This window comes from Protomyctophum parallelum (genome assembly GCF_964188405.1).
Source record: "Protomyctophum parallelum genome assembly, chromosome: 15".
Classification (NCBI taxonomy): Eukaryota; Metazoa; Chordata; class Actinopteri; order Myctophiformes; family Myctophidae; genus Protomyctophum; species Protomyctophum parallelum.
In genome coordinates, this window is record NC_139710.1 from 27369937 (window position 1) to 27388879 (window position 18943).

The following is an 18943-nucleotide window of genomic DNA, read 5'->3' on the forward strand; positions in this document are numbered from 1 at the left end:
CACTGACATAGAAACATTTCAGAAAACTGTCATGATTTAGAAGACATTTGTAGAATCGTCCTCAGGTCAAACCACTAGACATAGAAAATAGATAGACAACCAACTAGCCAATCACTGCTTGGCTGTATTATACCTGCCTGCTGACATCAGTGTCACAGGCTCCACCTTGAGGACTGGACGTTCAACGCACCTGGCAGAGATGTTTGAGTTACTTTATATGCGGCAGACATAATCACCCTTTCCTTTTCGTGTTTCTTTTAACAGAAGTATATGTCTCTCTTGCCCAGGACAAGGTCATCATTCATTGCATAGAAAAGATCAAGCTCTCCATACCATCCAGGTGAGTGCAGAACCACATCTCATTTTATTGCTTAAGCATTTTCAGGCCTGAAGTAAAACAAGTAAGAACAGACAAAGGGATCCAAGCTTAGGAAATATGCAAGTATATCCTACATAGTACTACATTTAGGTAGGTTGACATACAATTGAGTATGTTGGACCTATTTTCTTTGTTTTTAAATAAACACAGTGATGAGTGCCTTCAGTGTATACCAGAATTTCAGAGGTCACTAGTGAGGCAATAATGGAAAATAATAATATTATGTGCCGTCTTCAGATAGTGTCTCTCATGAAGCGCTATTGGTTTCTCTCCTCTGTGTGCATACAGTATGTTTATGGGTTTCTCAGCTCTTTCTGTGTCAGTGTGTCAAAATAAAAGTTAAGAGGCATATAATAGCAATAGATTAAACTTGTCTAATGTTAGACAAGTTTTATCTAATCATGGACATATACGAACATGATTGTGCTCACCTTAACCTCTAAGCTAACCATTAGCCATCATGACATTTTTAAACCCTATTGACCAGGGTCCTCCTTCATTCAACAGGGGGTCCCCTAGGGGGGGGGGGGGGGGCACACCAAATATTCAATATTAATCTTAAATTAACCACTTAACTCATTGTGAGTTTATAGATCTGCTATATTCATGTAGAAGTTTCGCCCATTTTCCCACAATGTTTACCTATTATGGCATGCCCAGAATAGAGACCAAGGCTTACAGCAGCATAAGAATGAGTGCAATCCAAAATACATATTTTAGATTTACCACCTACGTATATGTCTTCTTAGCCCATGTGGGAAACACATACAGAGACTTATTGTCTGTGTCACTTGTTTTCCCTCCACAACAATTGTTTCAGGTAGCAACAACGCCATCATAACAGCTCATTAAACACCAGTGGTGGAAGAAGTACTCTTTTGAAAGTCATTTCATTATGATGAATTCCTGTTCTGTTCTTTAGCTACATAGAAATGTCTATTTGTATGTCTCTAAATGGTTGTATGTCTTTAAATGTTTTGATGAATTGAACAATGTGGACCCTGTTGTAAACAAGTGTAATGCTTAATTGGGTCGTCCACTCACAGTTGACAGTCTTTGTATTGAGTTTGTGCTTAAAATGTACTGTAAATTCTACAAACTGTTAATAAATATTTCAATCAATCAATCAATCAATCAATCAAAGTAGCTATACCACAATATAAAAAAAAAATACTCTGTTGGCTGCACAAGTAAAATGCATTGTATTGTATAAAAATAATTACTTTAGTATACAAGTATTGGCATCAAAATATACTTAAAGTACCAAAGCTAAAAGTAGGCCTACTCATTATCCAGGATGTCCCATTTCACAAGTTTTCAAAAATTGTCAAAATAGTTTATAAATAGCAGATCTACACACTATTTTTGAATAGCCCAATTATAGTGTATATTTTGTAATAACCAAATCAGCAAAGTAAATTGAAACTACAATTATTTGAACTACATAACTACTACCAACATTGTCACTTCCTTTTTCCCAGAGCACATTACAGCATAGCTTTGTACAAGGATGAGAAGAGACCTTGGTGTGAAACTGTTGTTGTGGCTTCTCATCACAGCTCTAGGATGCCATTGTGAGTTGAAGTTCCAAGCAATTTATTCGCATTGTGGCCATTTTTTGTGACATAAGCATAACATAGCATTTTTATCTGAAACAAAATATCCACCATGTGAATATGGTTGGGCTAATTTTAAAATAAGTTGGCCTTTCAAAGTGGGAAGGTTTTGGGGCTAATGCTTATTATTATTGGTGTGATTGGCAGGTGTATCTTCCCCAGAGAAACCAGTTCTCATCAATTGCCGTTCCCCTGACAAGGAGACTTTTACCTGCTGGTGGGACCCGGGCCCTGATGGGGGACTCCCCACCACACATCGCCTCTTCTACCAGAGAGATGAGTGAGGATGAAATGCCATTACCAGCAAAAGTGCTTGATCCATATAAATCAATGTATTCCTTTTGCTCTGCCATCAGTGAAACAAATTGTCAGTGGGAGACTGGGAGCTGAGAAGTTGAGAAATACAGTCCGATTTGTATTCATACTCAGTCAACCGAGCACATCATGTTATTGTTGAGCAAGTTAGGCCTGACTTCAACCACACACACGCCTATGAGACTCACACACCACCTGCATTTTATACAAGCATTAGCTTAAGCCCTATATACTTTGTCATAAATTATGACGAATATAGCGAAAATACCGATCCACAGTAGCGTCCTACGAACCCAATCCTCGACAATCTTTTTCTATAATGACATAATAATTATAATTATGCTCAAAATAGGGGCACCAGGTTAATACCTCAGGCAAAACAAACAATTAGTCTGTTTTTACAGATTTTACTGTGTATAATCACGGTGTAGGTATTTGTCCATATCAACTCATCAGTTGTCTATTTCTTGAATGATTGCATGTGTGTATAATACCCCCTCAAAACACACACACACACACACACACACACACACACACACACACACACTGTGGTATACACAAACGCACCGGGCAGCTTTTCGCCCGTATCAGTGTCGCTAAAGGTCTTGTTTTGTATATATAATGCACAGTTTGGATGGAATACACGAGTGCCCAGATTACCAGTCGGCTGGGAGGAACTCTTGTTTCTTCAACAAGGGTCACACCAAGATATGGGTCAACTACAACCTGACGGTGGTGGCATCCAACGCCCTGGGGAGCGTCACCTCCGACCCGCTGGACCTGCTGGACGTCACATACATTGGTGAGCTGCTGCTCCTGTAATCTGTAGATCATTGGTTCTCCGCAGTGTTTATTTCCACAGCAGATTTTGATTTAGTTTTTAGTCAGTCTTTTGGAGAAGAAAAATCATTTGGTTTTAGTCAGGTTTATCCCATAGAAGATGTGTGCTATTAAATGTTTAAAAATATTAATATATAATATAATATAATAATATTTAAAATATATTCAAATGTTGTGGTTTAATTAATTTATTAAAGCCGGTGTAAGCGATGTGTTTCTCTGTTAAAAAGAAAAGTTTAAGCTCTATATTCTGATAGTAATCATTGCTATACACTTCACAAATCACAAGTAGGTATGCATTCTCAAGATGCTGTTTTGCTGTGTGTGTGTGTGTGTGTGTGTGTGTGTGTGTGTGTGTGTGTGTGTGTGTGTGTGTGTGTGTGTGTGTGTGTGTGTGTGTGTGCGCGGTGGGCAACTTAATTTAAAATGAGCCCAACCATATTCACACGGTGGCCTTTGGCTGCACACACTCCACACAGTGCAGCCCAGTGCTCCTGAGAATGTGACAATGATTGTGGAAGAGGAGAGCGGGGAAGGCCCACGTCTGCTGATCAAATGGGAGCCCCCTCGTGACACGGACCCCCGCTCTGGGTGGGTGACCATTAAGTATGAGCTACGGGTCAAACGAGAGGATGACAAGGAGTGGGAGGTGCGTGAAACGCAATTAAAGACTGTTGAAAGGACCAATGCTCTTGAAATTACCTCGGCCAATGCATCTCAATGGGGTTCATGTGTTTGGTCCGACGGAGCATTGGTCTGAACGACAACCTACCTCAAACCCTCACCCTAACCCTAACCTCCCCCGGGGCAGCACACCTAAACCTAACCCCAACCCTCTCCCGGCCCCCAGTGCACCTCGGACCAATGCTCCTTCGAACCAATGCTCTGTCGGATCATAGTATGCCTCCCATCTCAAAGTAGGGTCCGGGGGTCCACAGGGGTCCTTGGGGGGTGCCCTCAAGTAAGGAACTGTTTAATTTCACTATTACATTATTTCACTGCAGGCTAGAAGAACCAAACATTAAATGTCCATATAGACTTGGCTGCTACTCTGCTAGTTTAAAGTGCTCTAATCAAACTGCCATATGACGTAATTCCGAAAGCCAGAAGTTGCCCTCAACAACACAAATGTTCTCTTACAAAATGTTTTCTGCAGCACAAAACGCATCATTTTGTGTTTCCTTGACATGAAAAGGTTTGAGAACCACATTGAGAACAACCACACCTCTACCACTACCACAAAGTAATGTACTGTATATTGTCTGCCATTTCCATTTGATGCAGGTCTGGTATGTAAATACAATTCTGGATAAGCTGAATGAAGCCTGATTTATACTTATGTGGCGTTTGAAAAATAGCCAATTCTGCAAGCTTGTCGATTGGCTATTTCTTGGAGAGAAACGTCATTGTACGACAGTATATTAAGTATTAACCACTTCAGGAAATAATGTTGAACATCTGCCAAATCCTTTTGAAATTAGCAGATCTCTAAGCTAATGGATCCGGAATCCGGAACGTTTTTGAAAATATTTGCCTATAACATGCTCAAAATATAGCTGAATGTTTTGTTTGTCTAAGTCTTTAGGAGTACACGTCAGGCAGGCAGACACATTTCAGTGTCTACAGCGTCCACCCCGGGGATGTGTACATGGTGCAGGTGCGCTGTAAACTAGACCACGGCTACTGGAGCGAGTGGAGCTTCACCACCTACACAGCAGTCCCTGAATGTAAGCCTTACTCCTGTTGATCTTTGGTAGAACCTTGGGTTATACTTATACTTGGTCATATTGTATATCATTATCGTCGTATCTGTTCCTTATGTGCTCTCGCTACTCACTCTGATATAGAGGCAACTAGTGATTAGTGATGTTGCCTTGATGCCTTGACGTCCTAACCTGACTCCTCGGAGTGGTTATTGACGTCCAGCACCTGGCCTAAATACGGGCAAAAGATGTGGACACAATCCGCTCTGTGAATACATTCCAAAGTATACTCATGGTTCTACCAAAATTCATCAGCTTTAAGTCCCTCTTCGGAGTAAAACAAGCAGATATTACATTATTCTGATAAGATTTCATCATCATTATTATTATATTAGGCCTATTATTATTATTATTATTAAAATATTTTGCAGACACTGTCAAGGAGAGCCCAGAGAGGATTTTGCTGTCCATTTTTACATGTGTACTTTTCGCAGTGGCATGTACCTTGGTCATGAAGAGGAAGTGGTATGTACAGTACAGTATAAAAACAACATGTAATTCCGCTGTTTATCAAAAGCAAAAGTTTGGAGAAGAATGTGACTTGTGACTTTCCATTTCAGTGTGAAGCAATGTCTTCTGCCGCCTATCCCTGGTCCAAAGATAAGAGGATTTGATGCTGACCATCTGAAGGTAACGTCACATTACTATTTCTTGCAGATCAGAAAGGGGAAAAAAAGGCTTTCCCTGATATCAACAGTGAAGTAATTCTATATATTCTTTTCAGAGAGGACACTCAGAAGAGGTTCTCAGTGCCTTGATCACCAACCAGATTTTCCCTCCTATGGTGGCCTGTATGGACCAGAATGAGGAGCATCTAATCGTGTTGGACAGCGAAGACAGAGGTCCGGGTTCCCACGAGAACCAGGAGATACGGAGAAGCCTGATCACTCCCAACTTGTACTCTGACGCTCACGGTCATATGCCAACCACTGTCCAGAGCAACATGGAAAAGGCTGTGGAGCTAAATGAGGCACACGTTCCAAAAAGCAACAAACGGCCGCCCGGGAAGACCCTGTCAAATCATGGCAGTAACAGCATTGCCTGCGTTGCTGAGACAATTGTGTGCCCTTTTGCAGACAACGGTTACGTGGACGTTCGGACGAATGAGGAAAGCGGGAGACAGGAAGACTACAGTAGAGTCAGTGGAATGAACAGTGACAATGCACTGTTCCTCCAGAGAGACCCTGCACCGCTCAACATTGCATGTAAAGAGAAATGCCACCACGCAGGTGGCTTCAATCTGATGCAGTGCAGTAGGCCTCCTTTGACGGTCAGTTCAAAAGAGGGAGTGTGCATTGGAGTAGATAATGGCTATGTGGAAACTATTCCCCAGTTGCCTACAATGTAACATAATATGTCTTTGTGAATATGTCTCCGCAACACATTTTTCTTTTTTGTCTTTGTTTATCAAAAACGTATATATAAAAACGTATAACTTTTCATTTGACATTATGGAACAAGTTCAAAGTTTGGTCACATCCTGATGCATGTAGTGGACATTTCCCAGTCAACAATCAGAAGCAAACTGTAGATTATTTGGAAGTAGAGCATGCAAAACCCCCTTACTGAGAGCAGCCAATACACTTAAATATGACAATGTTTGAACTTTTTGGTAAGGTCTGGCATGGGCATATTTGACATAAAAATCTATAATAAAACAAGGGAAATTCCACCATTCCTGCACCACCATGCTTGCCGCAGTTCTGCCTGTGTGCGTAGTAGAAACTAGAGCAGCCCTTACACGGCCTCCAGGGGGCCAAATACGGCCCTTTGGCTGACTGACCGGCCTGTGAAGGTTACTTGATAATTAGAAAATAGATGATAAGATAATAGATGATATAGATGATAGATAAATGCAGAGGTTTCAACAAAATATGGAAGTATTTTTTCCCTGAAGTCAGAGGTAGTAATAATAACACTCTTACCAGCTTGTCAAAACAATGCCATTTACTGCTTTTTATATAGAAAAAAGAATCAGACCCGTCTGAAGTGAGTGGTGCAACAGTGACACTCGATGGTGACAATATGCTATTTCCGTGCTCGGACACAGGGACACACATACATTCCATTCTCGGACACAGGGCCACACACACATTCCCTGCTCGGACACAGTCAGGGACACACAAATTCCGTGCTTGGACACAGGGACACACACATCTGAGTGGTTGTAAACTTGTACCACTCAAAAATATATTATGCAGAATTGAGTTCAGCCCTTAATTTGGCCTGGCCCTCCACAATATTTTCTGTTTCTCATTTGGCCCCTGCACTAGAGACGGCTGTAGATAATGGGCTCCAGGTTAAAATCAGGTTCATTAGCATTAAAAACATACCAAACCATTTGATTGGTAGAATCTGTGTTCTAAAAATCAATCATGATCCCTCACTTTTCACTTATATTATATGTAGTTATATGTAGAGGCTTTGGCCTAAAATAATTGTCTACATTATTGAATCCACCTGCTGACCAGCTATCTGAATTGAGCAATTTATTTTATAGGGGGTTATACAGTATGTATACAAAATATATTTTATTATTTAAATGTAATATGCCTAGTGTATGAAACATAAAGAAAGTTGCAAAAGAAGTTAATGTTAATTTTGTTTTGAGACTGTGCAATTGTGCATAATTAGGTAATGAATGGCCTATAAACGTTCAACAGGACCGAGAGGGATATGCTTACTGCTTATGGTTACATTACTAGTCCTCGCCAGCCAAATGTCTGGCGTGTCGCCTCATCATCACCCCCAGGAAGACGGCCACGGTTACGCTGCCCGCCAGACACAGGGTGGTCACCACCACGCACACGGTGTGCAGCAGGGTCTTAGAGGCCTTGGGGGCAGGCAGGGTGGGCAGCGTGAGGGGAGGCCGGAGCGTCTGGGCGGGCACGGGGGCCACGTGGAGTCGAAAGGTGAACTGGGAGATGGGCGTTCCGCTCTGCGGCTTTCCACTCAGAAGCTCGCAGCGGTACGTCCACCACTGGTCCAGCTGAACCTGGTTGAGCACCATGCCGGACTCCTCTGTCACCAGCAGACGCTCGAAGTCGCTCTCGGCGGGCACGTGCGTTCCCTTGGCCCACGAGTACCGGTATTCTTTCCTCCTCGACACCAGGCTGTGCCAAGGCAGGAAGCAGTCCAGCACCACTTGGTCGTATTCCGTCGCCCGCACAACGCGCTCCCCACAGTCCAGCTGCATGGAGCAGTCATAGTCCTCGTTTGGGCAGGCACCGTTATTATTAAGCTCGCAGCGTTTCACCTTTCGACGGAGCAAACCACACTTATTGGGGCATACTCCTCCTTCACTGACAAACGTTTTCAGGTGTTTCTCCAGATTCTTTTTGCCTTGGTTTGCCATCATCATAAGGAAATCAAACGTTTTTGATTGTTTGTTTTCCTCAAAGGTTTTAAATGCATTTAGGAAGTCAGTGGTGACTCTATACAGGGTGGTTGGATCAATGACTCCTTTGCTTATCTTGGCCAACCTTTCGTATTCTTTATATGCATTGTTCCTTATATTTATGTAGTCCTTCTCGGTTGTTATGTATTCATTTATCGTTTCCCTGACCCTGCGGTCACACTGAATGCAGGCCGAGGCCAAATGGAGGCAGAACAGCAGGGCCAACAGGCTCCTCAGCCTTGGAACAGAAGGAACTAGAAAAAGTGCCCTTCCGGGCACAGGTCTCCACCAGGTTATCCACAGATCCGTGCAGTTAGAGGTAAAAACACTTTTCGGCCAGTTATAGCGCCACCTTGAGGCTGAGTTGAAATTGTTCATGTGGCATTTCGGCCTAGTGGGAATGTGGGTGCACAATTTCACGGAAATCACGCGATGTGTTCATGATTTGCAGCATTTTGTTTGAAACTGAGCACTCCTGTGAACTTTGGAAGCCAATGTTAACCAATCAGGATGGAGTCTGATAAATCTGAAAGTCCCGTTTCGTTGAATGGCTCTAGAGAGACTGTGTACCAATTTGCGTGATGTTTGGACAAAATCTGTAGGTGTACTGTGCAAAAACTTGTTTTGCACAAAGCGGCCTCCTGGTGGCGCTATAACAGGCCGTTCTGGAAAGTTTGGGGCAGAGGTTCATGGTTGGCATCCAGGGAGTGTGTGTGCAAAATATGGCATCGAAAAACTTGTTTTGCACAAAGCGGCCTCCTGGTGGCGCTATAACAGGCCGTTGTGGAAAGTTTGGGGCAGAGGTTCATGGTTGGCATCCAGGGAGTGCGTGTGCAAAATATGGCATCGACCGGGTTAACGGTGGCCGAGATTAGCTGTTCACGGACACACACACGGACGGACACACAAACGGACGGACGGAGTGCAAAACATACTCTCCCCACATGCCTTCGGCCTGGTGGAGACAATAACGTTCATCATGGATGGGGGGCTACCTCTTCAGCTCACTGAATGACACTAATGTTACACCTGAGTCTGTTCTAGTTATGCTCCCAAAATAAGTGTACTTATTAGTATTTTTCGGACCTGAAGCCGATTCTCTACAAATGTTGTCTAGATTGTAGTTCTCACACAAATAGCAGATGTACAAGCTCGCAGCGCTGCACTAAGTTTTGGAATAATCGAAGCAAAACTCTAAAATTGGTTAACATACTTGACCGATCCTAACTAAACACTCAGTTAGAAAATACTGATGGTGTACCCTATAATATGCATATAATATATAAACTTTATTACAGGCTCTTGGCCCACAGGGTAAGACAGTACATCACAAATAGGAGAATACAAAAAAAAAAAAAAAAAAAATACAGTACATTTACCCAGCCCAAGAGGTTACTACTCTAGGCGAGGCTCTTATACCAGTGTCCTCTGATGGTAGAAGTGTACCTTACAGAACTACGGCCTGGGTCTGTCAACTGACCAATGAGTCCATTCAGTGAGCGATCCAGCCTGCTCATGAATTTAAATGTCAAGTTCCTCAACAGAGCCATGAAAGTAGTGAGTCCCAATGAACAGAAAAGCCCACTGGCTCTAGTGCTCCTTGGTTTTTTTAACAGTATACGAAGACAGTCATTATAGGCTACTTGCAGTTTGCGTAAGCTCTCCTTCTTGTTCTTTACCCACAGTGGAGCTGTGTAGAGAGGGGTGCAATAAGCTCTAAAGAGGTTTACCTTAACATCCGTAGTACAATGGTGAAATTTACGGACCAACATGTTGGCTTGTACATAAAGCATTCTCCTCTGTCTAAACATGTCCTCGTCATCCTCTAAGGTATCTGTTATGATATGCCCAAGATATTTTGTATTTTGTAATTTGACCAGACAGATGCAAGGCAGGAAACTTAAGTTCCAGATCTTCTTTAGTTCTACATATGAGTATCATGCTCTTCTTGGCATTATACTGAATATCAAAGTCAATACCGAATTTGTACATATATTGAGTAGCTGTTGGAAACCACTGCTACTTGGGGAAAGTATGGCAAGGTCATCCGCGTACATAAAATTATTAATTAGGCTATCACCAATCATACAACCTGTTCTGCACCCCCCCAGCTGCATTGACAGGCCGTCCATATATAAATTGAAGAAGGCTGGGGATAAAATCCCCCCCTGCCTGACGCCATTACCCACCCTAAAAGGGGTGGATAATGTGCTCCCCCATTTTACCTGCATTTTCTGGTTAGCATACCAGTAGACAAGAATGCGTAATAAACAGTTTGGCACAACCCTAAGCTTGAGTTTATTAAAAAGCTTGTAGTGATGGATTCGGTCAAAGGCTATCGACGCATCAATAAAACCAACCAGCATAGTAGAGCCCTGCCTTCTATAGGTCTCCACTGCTTCTTTCAGAGCGTAAATACATAAGTCTGTACTATGTTTGGGCTTGAAGCCAAACTGATTGTCAGTGGTGGAAATGTAAATACTTAGTCTATCAAGGAGTAGTTTTTCTAGTACTTTGGACACAATACTGGCAAGACCTATCTATGGGTCTGTAGTTATCTATACTCCCTACTTTCCCAGCTTTGTCTTTTATTGTGGGAACCAGAACGACAGACAGCATGATAAGGATAATGTAACCACAAGGAACAGTTAGTAATAGTAGGCTATTAGTGTTGCCGGCTGGTCTTCCAGTGGAATTTATACGGCCATTTGTAAATTGTTGCCTAAAGTTGGTAAATAACATTGTCAATGTGTGATGTCATCACGCCGATGCATGATGTCATTGTTACAGTGACGATGAATTACATAGAGCAATGGTTCTCAACGTCCGGTACGGGGACCTCCAGGTGGGTCCATATATGGACTGTTATGGAGCTATAAAGAGATGCAGTAGTAGTTCTCAAACTTTCCGTGTCAAGGACCCCCAAAAATGTATTTGGCCATGGACCCCCCCCCCCCCCCCCCCTACATTCTACATTCAAAAACCTTTAAAAAAATAGCTGCTATACAAGCTTGTAGATCTGCCGTCTTTGAATAGCCAACATATTAAATGGATAAAATGGTTAAAACGACTCTGATGCTACATCAAATAGTTTTGCTGGGGACCCCCGGGCATCCCCCCAAGGTCCCTGGACCCCACTTTGAGAACCAATGCCTTAATGTACAATGGTGATTTGTGCCTGCCAGACTCCAAAGCTTAACTGGTTGTCACAGATTTTACCATAGTTTTGCAACGCTTTGCAGCTCAAAATAAGAAATAACTCAGCTCAAAATAGGGTGAATCAGCCTCCTTGTCAATATACAAACAGCATCCACACTTTTGTCACACATTCGTTTTAATGAGAGCATTTTTACAACTTTAGTTTTTTTAAACCGGTTCATGTTCTAGGTTGTTATAAGATTATTTTTTTCTTCATTTTCATAGCGATTTTAGCTATTTTTGACAGGGGGGTGGGTGCATTCGAACATGGGGCTAAATATGTATTTTTTTACAAAATTTGATAGCGATTTTTTTTTTTCTTATTTACTATAGTCCTACTAGACCCCAGGAAATTTCATCTGGCTACAAAAGATCACTGAATGTGAAGGGGGTGACAAACTGACCTGTTGAGCCATACGACACAGTATGGCAGCCCCCTATAGTACACCCCTTCACATTCAGTAGATCCTGTGAACTTTTGTAGCCAGATGTAATTTTCCTATGGGAAAAAAACTAAAGTTGTCCTTTAACACAACCATTACATCCTGTTGGCAGCAAAGGAATGGCCAGGACACATGAGCATTTATATAAACTTCACCAACTTACTCACATACAAAGTTTTTTTGGCTTTAAAACTTCTTGCTCAAAACTCGCTCCTCAGATACTCATACAACATCCTTCAAAATGGCGGTTACGCGATCGATGAGGTCGCGAGGAGAAAAACCTGTTGAGTGTGCAAAATCAATGCGAAATGTTGAATTGTGATGGTGAAATTAAACAAAACATTATATCGTAGCAGTAGCTGTCGGACAGAAAACTCTAATCTCCATATTCTAACTTTTTCAGTTTTTTCATGAATTAACGATCACACTACAGCGTAACACAAACACAAAAGTAGCAGATCCACAAGCTCTGCATTTTGAACTTACTGGTAGAACTGCTACTTTAGCTATTTCTTTATTTGAATGCTGTCATGTATGTCATGAGAGCAGGACCTAGTGACTTTTGTCTCTTTTTGTGGACTTGTTGATTTCCTAATGTATGTCTACAACCAATTGTCTTTAAATGTTTTGTATAATGCTTTTAGAATATAATTTAATTAATTTGCCTTTGCCTTTAAATTATGTCAGCAAATTGATGATCATCACAAGCTGTACCTCTTTTCTAATCAGACTATGTCTATTGTGATTGGTTGATTTATTTTCAAATGTTTGTATAAGTAACTCTGTCAAAATGCTGTTATGCCTGAAGAAGGTCCGGAGGGACCGAAATGTTGCCTTATTAAAAGTAAAAACTCATGTACCGAGCAGATACTCAGTGTGTGGGTGTATCTTTCTTCTTATGATTGATGTCCACTGGCCTTGTATACCTGTTCATACGCCTTATTTCTAGTTGTGTGAAAGCTTTTATCTACAGTTGAATTTGAATGCTGAAAAGTAACAATTTTGGACATGAAGAGGTTTCCACCATACAGAGACAAAATGCACAAAGGAATGTACTGGTATTCACACTAGGAGAAACCCTGCATGTAGGGCGGATGGGAGAGCATGTCAAACAGAACATCATGAGTATCAGGCAATTCAAGCATGAACCACCAGCGTCCAAATCAGTGACAAGGGGACACACAGGAGAACGTATAGCTCTTATTATCAAAGTCTTAGTCCAAAGGGCTGTAGGGAGTGTCCAGAGTGTGTGTCCAAAACGATCCTCGTCGACAGACTGCTGTCAATGTTGGCTCCCCGTGGTGACAGAATCCACTATTTCACAGTCCTGAAAATGAAGACAGTGGGAACATATAGCGCGTGAAGAGACATGCCACAGTACAACTCTCGTTCTTCTATCACACCAACCCTGTCAGGCATAAATCTTGTATCTCCATATATTCATTTGTTTTTGTAAAGTTTTTCATTTATTTTTATTCAAAGTTTAAAGCACTATTCTGATAGTAATCATTGCTATACGACCACGTACTGGTTGAGAACCACTGCTCAGTGGTTCTCAACCAGTACGTGGCCCGGGGACCACCAGTGGTCTTTGAGGCGGTTCGAGGTGGTCCTCAGCTAAATGATCTCATCCAACAATAACAAAATGTCTTATGTTTAGGGTCTGAGAGGATAATAAATCTCATCAAATTTTGCCGAATAAATGAACCTTATGGAAAGGGTTGAAAACCACTTCTGTAGAGCGTCGCAGTCCCTCCCCCTTTCAGAACAACGAGTGTTAGTAGTTGATTGGAGAAACCTGCGTAGTCCCTAGAGGCCTCTCGGGCATGTGGTTCTCAAACATCTTTGACTCAGGTCACACTTGTCAGGTGGCTCAGGAGGTGGAGCAGGTCATCCAATGATCCCTGGGTCGGCGGTTCAATTCCTGGCTCCTCTTGTCCACATGTTGAAGTGTCCTTGGGCAAGACACTGAACCCTACATTGCCTCCAATGAGTTGGTCGGTGTGAGCTTGCCACCATTGGTGCATGTGTGAATGTGGGAAGTGAGGATGCTGGCGTCGACTGTTTGCCGCTTCACCTCCCAATGTATGAAAGAATGAACCATTGTAAGGGCTGATTCATACTCCTATTTTAGAGCCGAATAAAAGTCGGTTCGGCGCTGTAGAGCCTACAATTTGACGTCATTTGAGGTTCGGGGGACGGGTACCGTCCTAAAGTCGGCTCTTCGGTGCTACTGAAAATTTCTGACGAGCCGAAATCATTTCGGCACTATAGCGCCGAAACAGCGGTAAAATAGGAGTATGAATCGGCCCTAAAGCGCTTTGAGCACTTGGAAGAAAAAGCGCTAACCTTTTCATCCACGGCCCCACAGAATGACATTGCTACTTCATACTGCAGCACCTGTATACATGCCTATACATCTTCTTCACCTCCCAATGTATGAAAGAATGAACCATTGTAAAGCGCTTTGAGCACTTGGAAGAAAAAGCGCTATAACCTTTTCATCCACGGCCCCACAGAATTACATTGCTACTTCATACTGCAGCACCTGTACAATATACATCTTGGTATACTGGCATTTCTAAGGCCCTTAAGAAGAAACTTCAGACCTCGGCACGGCACCCACTTTGATGAACCCTGCTCTGGGGGCCAAATGGTTATTATTATTTGCATTATTACAGTGCAGAATAAACATATGATGAACACAATTTTTTTCACTCCGCAAACTGACAAATCTTCATCTTTGTCTCTGTGTGTAGTGTAGGCTACACTATACAGTGTGTGACCACTGTGACCAGTGGCCAAGGATGGTCATTGTTGTTTAGGCAGTGCAGTCAGTTAGTCGGTGCATCCCAGTGGAATACAACACGTATGGCGGGGCGGGTCGAGCCCTGCCGCTGCCGACAGGGGAGTGCGTGCGTGGTCTTCTGCAGGCAGCGCGTCCAGACGGTGCTGCAGTGCTGCCGTGCGTTGATGCTCCGAAGCACAGTTGACGTTATTTCCATCCTCGGACCAAGAAGACCATGTAGGCTAAGTAACAAAGTAGGCCTACTCCGATCGTTTAACCAAATTGTGTGATCATGATACCCTGTACAAATCCTGAGTGTACGAAATGGAACCAAATGGATGGACCCTTATACGTGCCCATTTGGTTCCATTTTGCACACTTTTAAAAATTGATAAAATAAATGAATTGGATAATGGGCGAGTTGAGCCTCCACTTTTGTCACAACAGGAATCTCATGAATGGTGTCTGTATGGTGTCTGTATGTATGTGAGTTGGCGGTGTGGTCCGCAAACAAAGACTGCATTGTTCCTTTGACATTTTTTCTCATACAGACCATGCCATACTATATAGGGAGTCACTTTCTTTCATATGATTCACACCTTAATTAAATAATGTGTGCTGTTGCCAGTAGCCTAAAAGATACTTTAAAATGAGTTTAACAAAAATAAAATTACATTTTTTCTCTCCCCCCATTCCCACAACGCATTTCAGATTGAGAGCTTAACTTGCACTGCTTCCAATTTCGCACAAGTATAGCCTAACTGTTCATGTAACCCAATACTTCCTGCCTTCTGAATAATAAATGGACAAGACACATTCATAGACCATTACATACTCAATCTCTCTCTCTCTCTCTCTCTCTCTCTCTCTCTCTCTCTCTCTCTCTCTCTTTTTCTCTCTCATTCTCTCTCTCTCTCCCCCCAGTGTTCCTCATTGACATGTCAGCCTTTTTAGTCTGAAATCAAACACCAAGGGGTTTCTCAAACAGCTGTGACATTGACCGGCGAGGAGCCACATGTCAGTAGTACGTCCTACCGGGGAGCCAGAGAGATGCTTTTGGGAACGCCTGCTGTAAACGACGACGTAGGAAAAAAAGAGAAAAATCTCTGCCCTTTCTCTCCCCCGCCAGGGGTCCCGACGTTGACAAGATGGGGAACGGGAACGGCTCCGTCAAGTCCAAGTGTTTAAAACGAGCGGAGGGCGGCGCCGCGTCCAACGGGAGGGCCCTCAAAGAGCCGTGCCAACACCAAGCCGCCGGACCGAAGAAGAGCACCCCGCGGCCGTCGTCCCCCCTGAGCGCCCTGAGAGCCAGAGTGGAGGAGACGGAGAGGGAGGGCAGGAGGAGGGACGAGGAGCTCCGCGCCAAGGAGCGCCAGATCAAGGGTCTCCAGGAGCAGCTGGCCAGGCAGACGCGGACGCTGGCCGAGCTCAGCGAGGAGCTGCAGGTCAAGTGCCTCCAGATCAACGCGCTGCAGGAGCAGCTGAAGAGCCAGGCCACCGTGGCCACACCACCACCGGTAGGTCTGGAACATCCTAGTTATTGGAAATATAATCGCAAATTTGCATGATTGTCAGCATCGTTTTCCTAAATCTATGAAAAAAAAGCACCTTACCCCAAAACAATTATAACAAAAGATTTCTCAACAGTTTTTTGTAGTAGGCCTATTAGGTGTCCCTAATAACATACTAAAAGTTTACCAAAGTTTGATCACCCGAAAGGTGTTATTTTCAAGATGGCGTCCAAGATGGCCTAAAAAACATTAAAATAGCCTAACTCCTTCATTATTCATCCTAGACAAGTACGTTTTGTTGCGAACGCAATAAGCACTAACTATGAGACCCTGCAGATCATGTCTGTGTGTGTGTGTCTGTCCCGCTGTGACACCACCCGCCCGCCACCAGAGGGCGCAGCTGTAGCACACACACACACACACACACACACACACACACACACACACACACACACACACACACACACACACACACACACACACACACACACACACACACACACAGTAGAAAACTTAAAAAAATTACTAACTAAAAAGAAAAAAAAAGTACGTAATTTATTCTAATTGTTATTGCAATTTACGAGCTGCGTTCGCTTCCCGCGTTTGCGCGTCTTACTTGTGTCTAACCCTATGTTTTTGGGGTCTAGGAGTCCATTGAACTTGTCCAAATTGCAGAGATACAATTAGATAATTGTGAAATCCAATATTGTGTTTGTGACTCTGTTAAAACCCTCTGAAATAGTCACCAGTTTCAAGTTAACTAAACTAAATATTGAATAAATGTCTTTTGGAATAAGGTTTCAAGATATCCTCAAAACACAACAAAACTAATAAGTCACAATTTTCAGTAATTCAGAAGGTTGTGGCAGAGAATATTGTCAGTTGATAGATAATAGCCTACATGATTGCAATATTGAAACGTTTTGGATAGCTCGGTGGATAAAATTTGGCTCAAACTACTGTAAATAATTCATCATTATACACCCCACCCAAAACTAATTTCTTTCATGACGACGCCAGGCCCAGGAAAGAATTCCCAATGCAATTTTCCCATAGACATTTCGAAACGTATTTATTTAAAGACCTTATAAGCGTCGTACAAAGCCAACTCTTCTCGTGACAAATCATGACAACAAACACAATATTTTGGACCAAACAAATAATTACAAAGAAGAAAAACAACAAGTGTTGTAACCTGCCGTTTTTTTCTACTTTCTATTTCTTTGTTTGGCCCAAAACATTGTGTTTATTGTCATGATTTGTCACAAGAGTTGGCTTTGTCTGCGGCGTAACCGTCTTTAAATAAATACTTTTTGAAAAGTCTATGAGGAAAATGAACGGTGATTTATTTTCCGGGTCTCTCGAGGGGGCGGGACTGCGACGCTCTATTTACTCTTAGTGCAGAGTAGTCAGAACCTAAGTCTCTACCGGGTGCAGAGGGGCGTATGATAGGTGGGGTTGGGTGAGAAGGTAAAGGGGGGTCCGGTCTAGAGTTTAGTGGGCCTAGGGTTCCCCTCAGGTGGGTACAGGGGAGTATGGGGAGTGGGGGTCACTGGCTTTCTCCTTGGGGACGTCTCTGCATGTCTGAGGTGGATCATACATGTCCCATTAAAGCTATGGGGCACTTGAGAGCTTGGGGCTTGTCTGTCCCTGTGGTGGTAGTTCTAAGACCTCCATGTTGTGCATTGCAATAGCCACATTCCAATATTCAAGTATACATTCTTCATGTCCAGGAGGGGGGAATAGACCTGCATCGTTTTGAAGTAACAGCAATCATGACATGTCACACAGTTGGATTGTTGGACCATTCCGGAGCTCCGCGGATTGTCATGTAGAGGAGGAGAAATTATACGCCACACATTTCAACAAAGACAGTTCTGCAAACGATACATGAAAGATCTTTTCTTCTTTGCTATATCTCACTCCAAGTGGCTTAGGGAGCCTGCACTCTCCTCGTTCTCAACCCCTCCAAAAGCAAATTAGCATTTGGGATTCAAACGATTTCTAAGTCATGCATGCTGGAGAACGGAGTGTGGAGGAGGTAGAAACTAAGGAATTGGGGGGTGAGACCCACATAGTGGTTATAAGACCTCCACGTGGTGCATGATTGTTTGTCAGGCAGACAGGGGTGTCCCTATATGTCGGACTGGCTCACAGAAGAGTCGGCGTCTGGTTGGGGGCTGACCATTCATATTACTGGGGCCCCCAGTGACTGATCATTATGGCGCAGAATGTCCTCTCCCCTCTCTAGAACAGCTAGTACAAAAATTCAAAAATCACGAAATGAGGGGCGCCCACTGTATTTATATCGGCCACATGTCATCCTACATTATCATTTAGTACCCTAAACAAACATTAAAGTCCATAGTCTTGGCTGCCACATGACTTAAAAAGACATGCATTGGAGGGCCTAGAACCCCTCAAACATGCAGTCTGATCATTAGGTCTATGCAGAAAGAAATGCTTGTTTGTTGGATAGCAGCAGGGACACAGTGTGGAGGGAGGTTAGATTGGGATTCTATGGGGAGACCGAGACTGGAGCCCAGGGTTAAAGGTTATTGTCAGCAGTACCAAACACAAAGTAAATGTTAAATTAATTTTACACACATAACTACTACAGTCTCGGGAATAAGAAGATGTCTGTGACAAGCATAACTGAACCCTATATCCCTGCGACACTCCACCACCTGCCT

General features: G+C 43.0%; 3 protein-coding genes across 3 annotated transcripts in view; 2 read left to right on the forward strand and 1 right to left on the reverse strand.

Annotated features, from left to right (window-relative positions):
- Positions 1–200: 200 nt before the first annotated feature.
- Positions 201–6261, forward strand: prlrb (prolactin receptor b; the record flags this gene model as incomplete). Its single annotated transcript, XM_083783408.1, has 9 exons — positions 201–340; positions 1861–1953; positions 2143–2275; positions 2940–3112; positions 3630–3799; positions 4736–4877; positions 5285–5378; positions 5474–5543; positions 5638–6261. The coding sequence occupies exons 2-9, from the start codon at positions 1890–1892 to the stop codon at positions 6259–6261; spliced, it is 1470 nt and encodes a 489-aa protein (XP_083639534.1). The 5' UTR covers positions 201–340; positions 1861–1889.
- A 1353-nt stretch (positions 6262–7614) lies between these two features.
- Positions 7615–8520, reverse strand: izumo1 (izumo sperm-oocyte fusion 1; the record flags this gene model as incomplete). Its single annotated transcript, XM_083783409.1, has 1 exon — positions 7615–8520. The coding sequence occupies exon 1, from the start codon at positions 8272–8274 to the stop codon at positions 7615–7617; it is 660 nt and encodes a 219-aa protein (XP_083639535.1). The 5' UTR covers positions 8275–8520.
- A 6226-nt stretch (positions 8521–14746) lies between these two features.
- prkg2 (protein kinase cGMP-dependent 2) overlaps positions 14747–18943 on the forward strand; it is a 46704-nt gene continuing 42507 nt past the window's right edge. The window contains exons 1-2 of the mRNA XM_083784059.1: positions 14747–14976; positions 15664–16256. Of these exons, the coding sequence (XP_083640185.1) occupies positions 15888–16256 (369 nt within the window). The 5' untranslated portion in view covers positions 14747–14976; positions 15664–15887. The remainder of the gene's footprint in view (positions 14977–15663; positions 16257–18943) is intronic.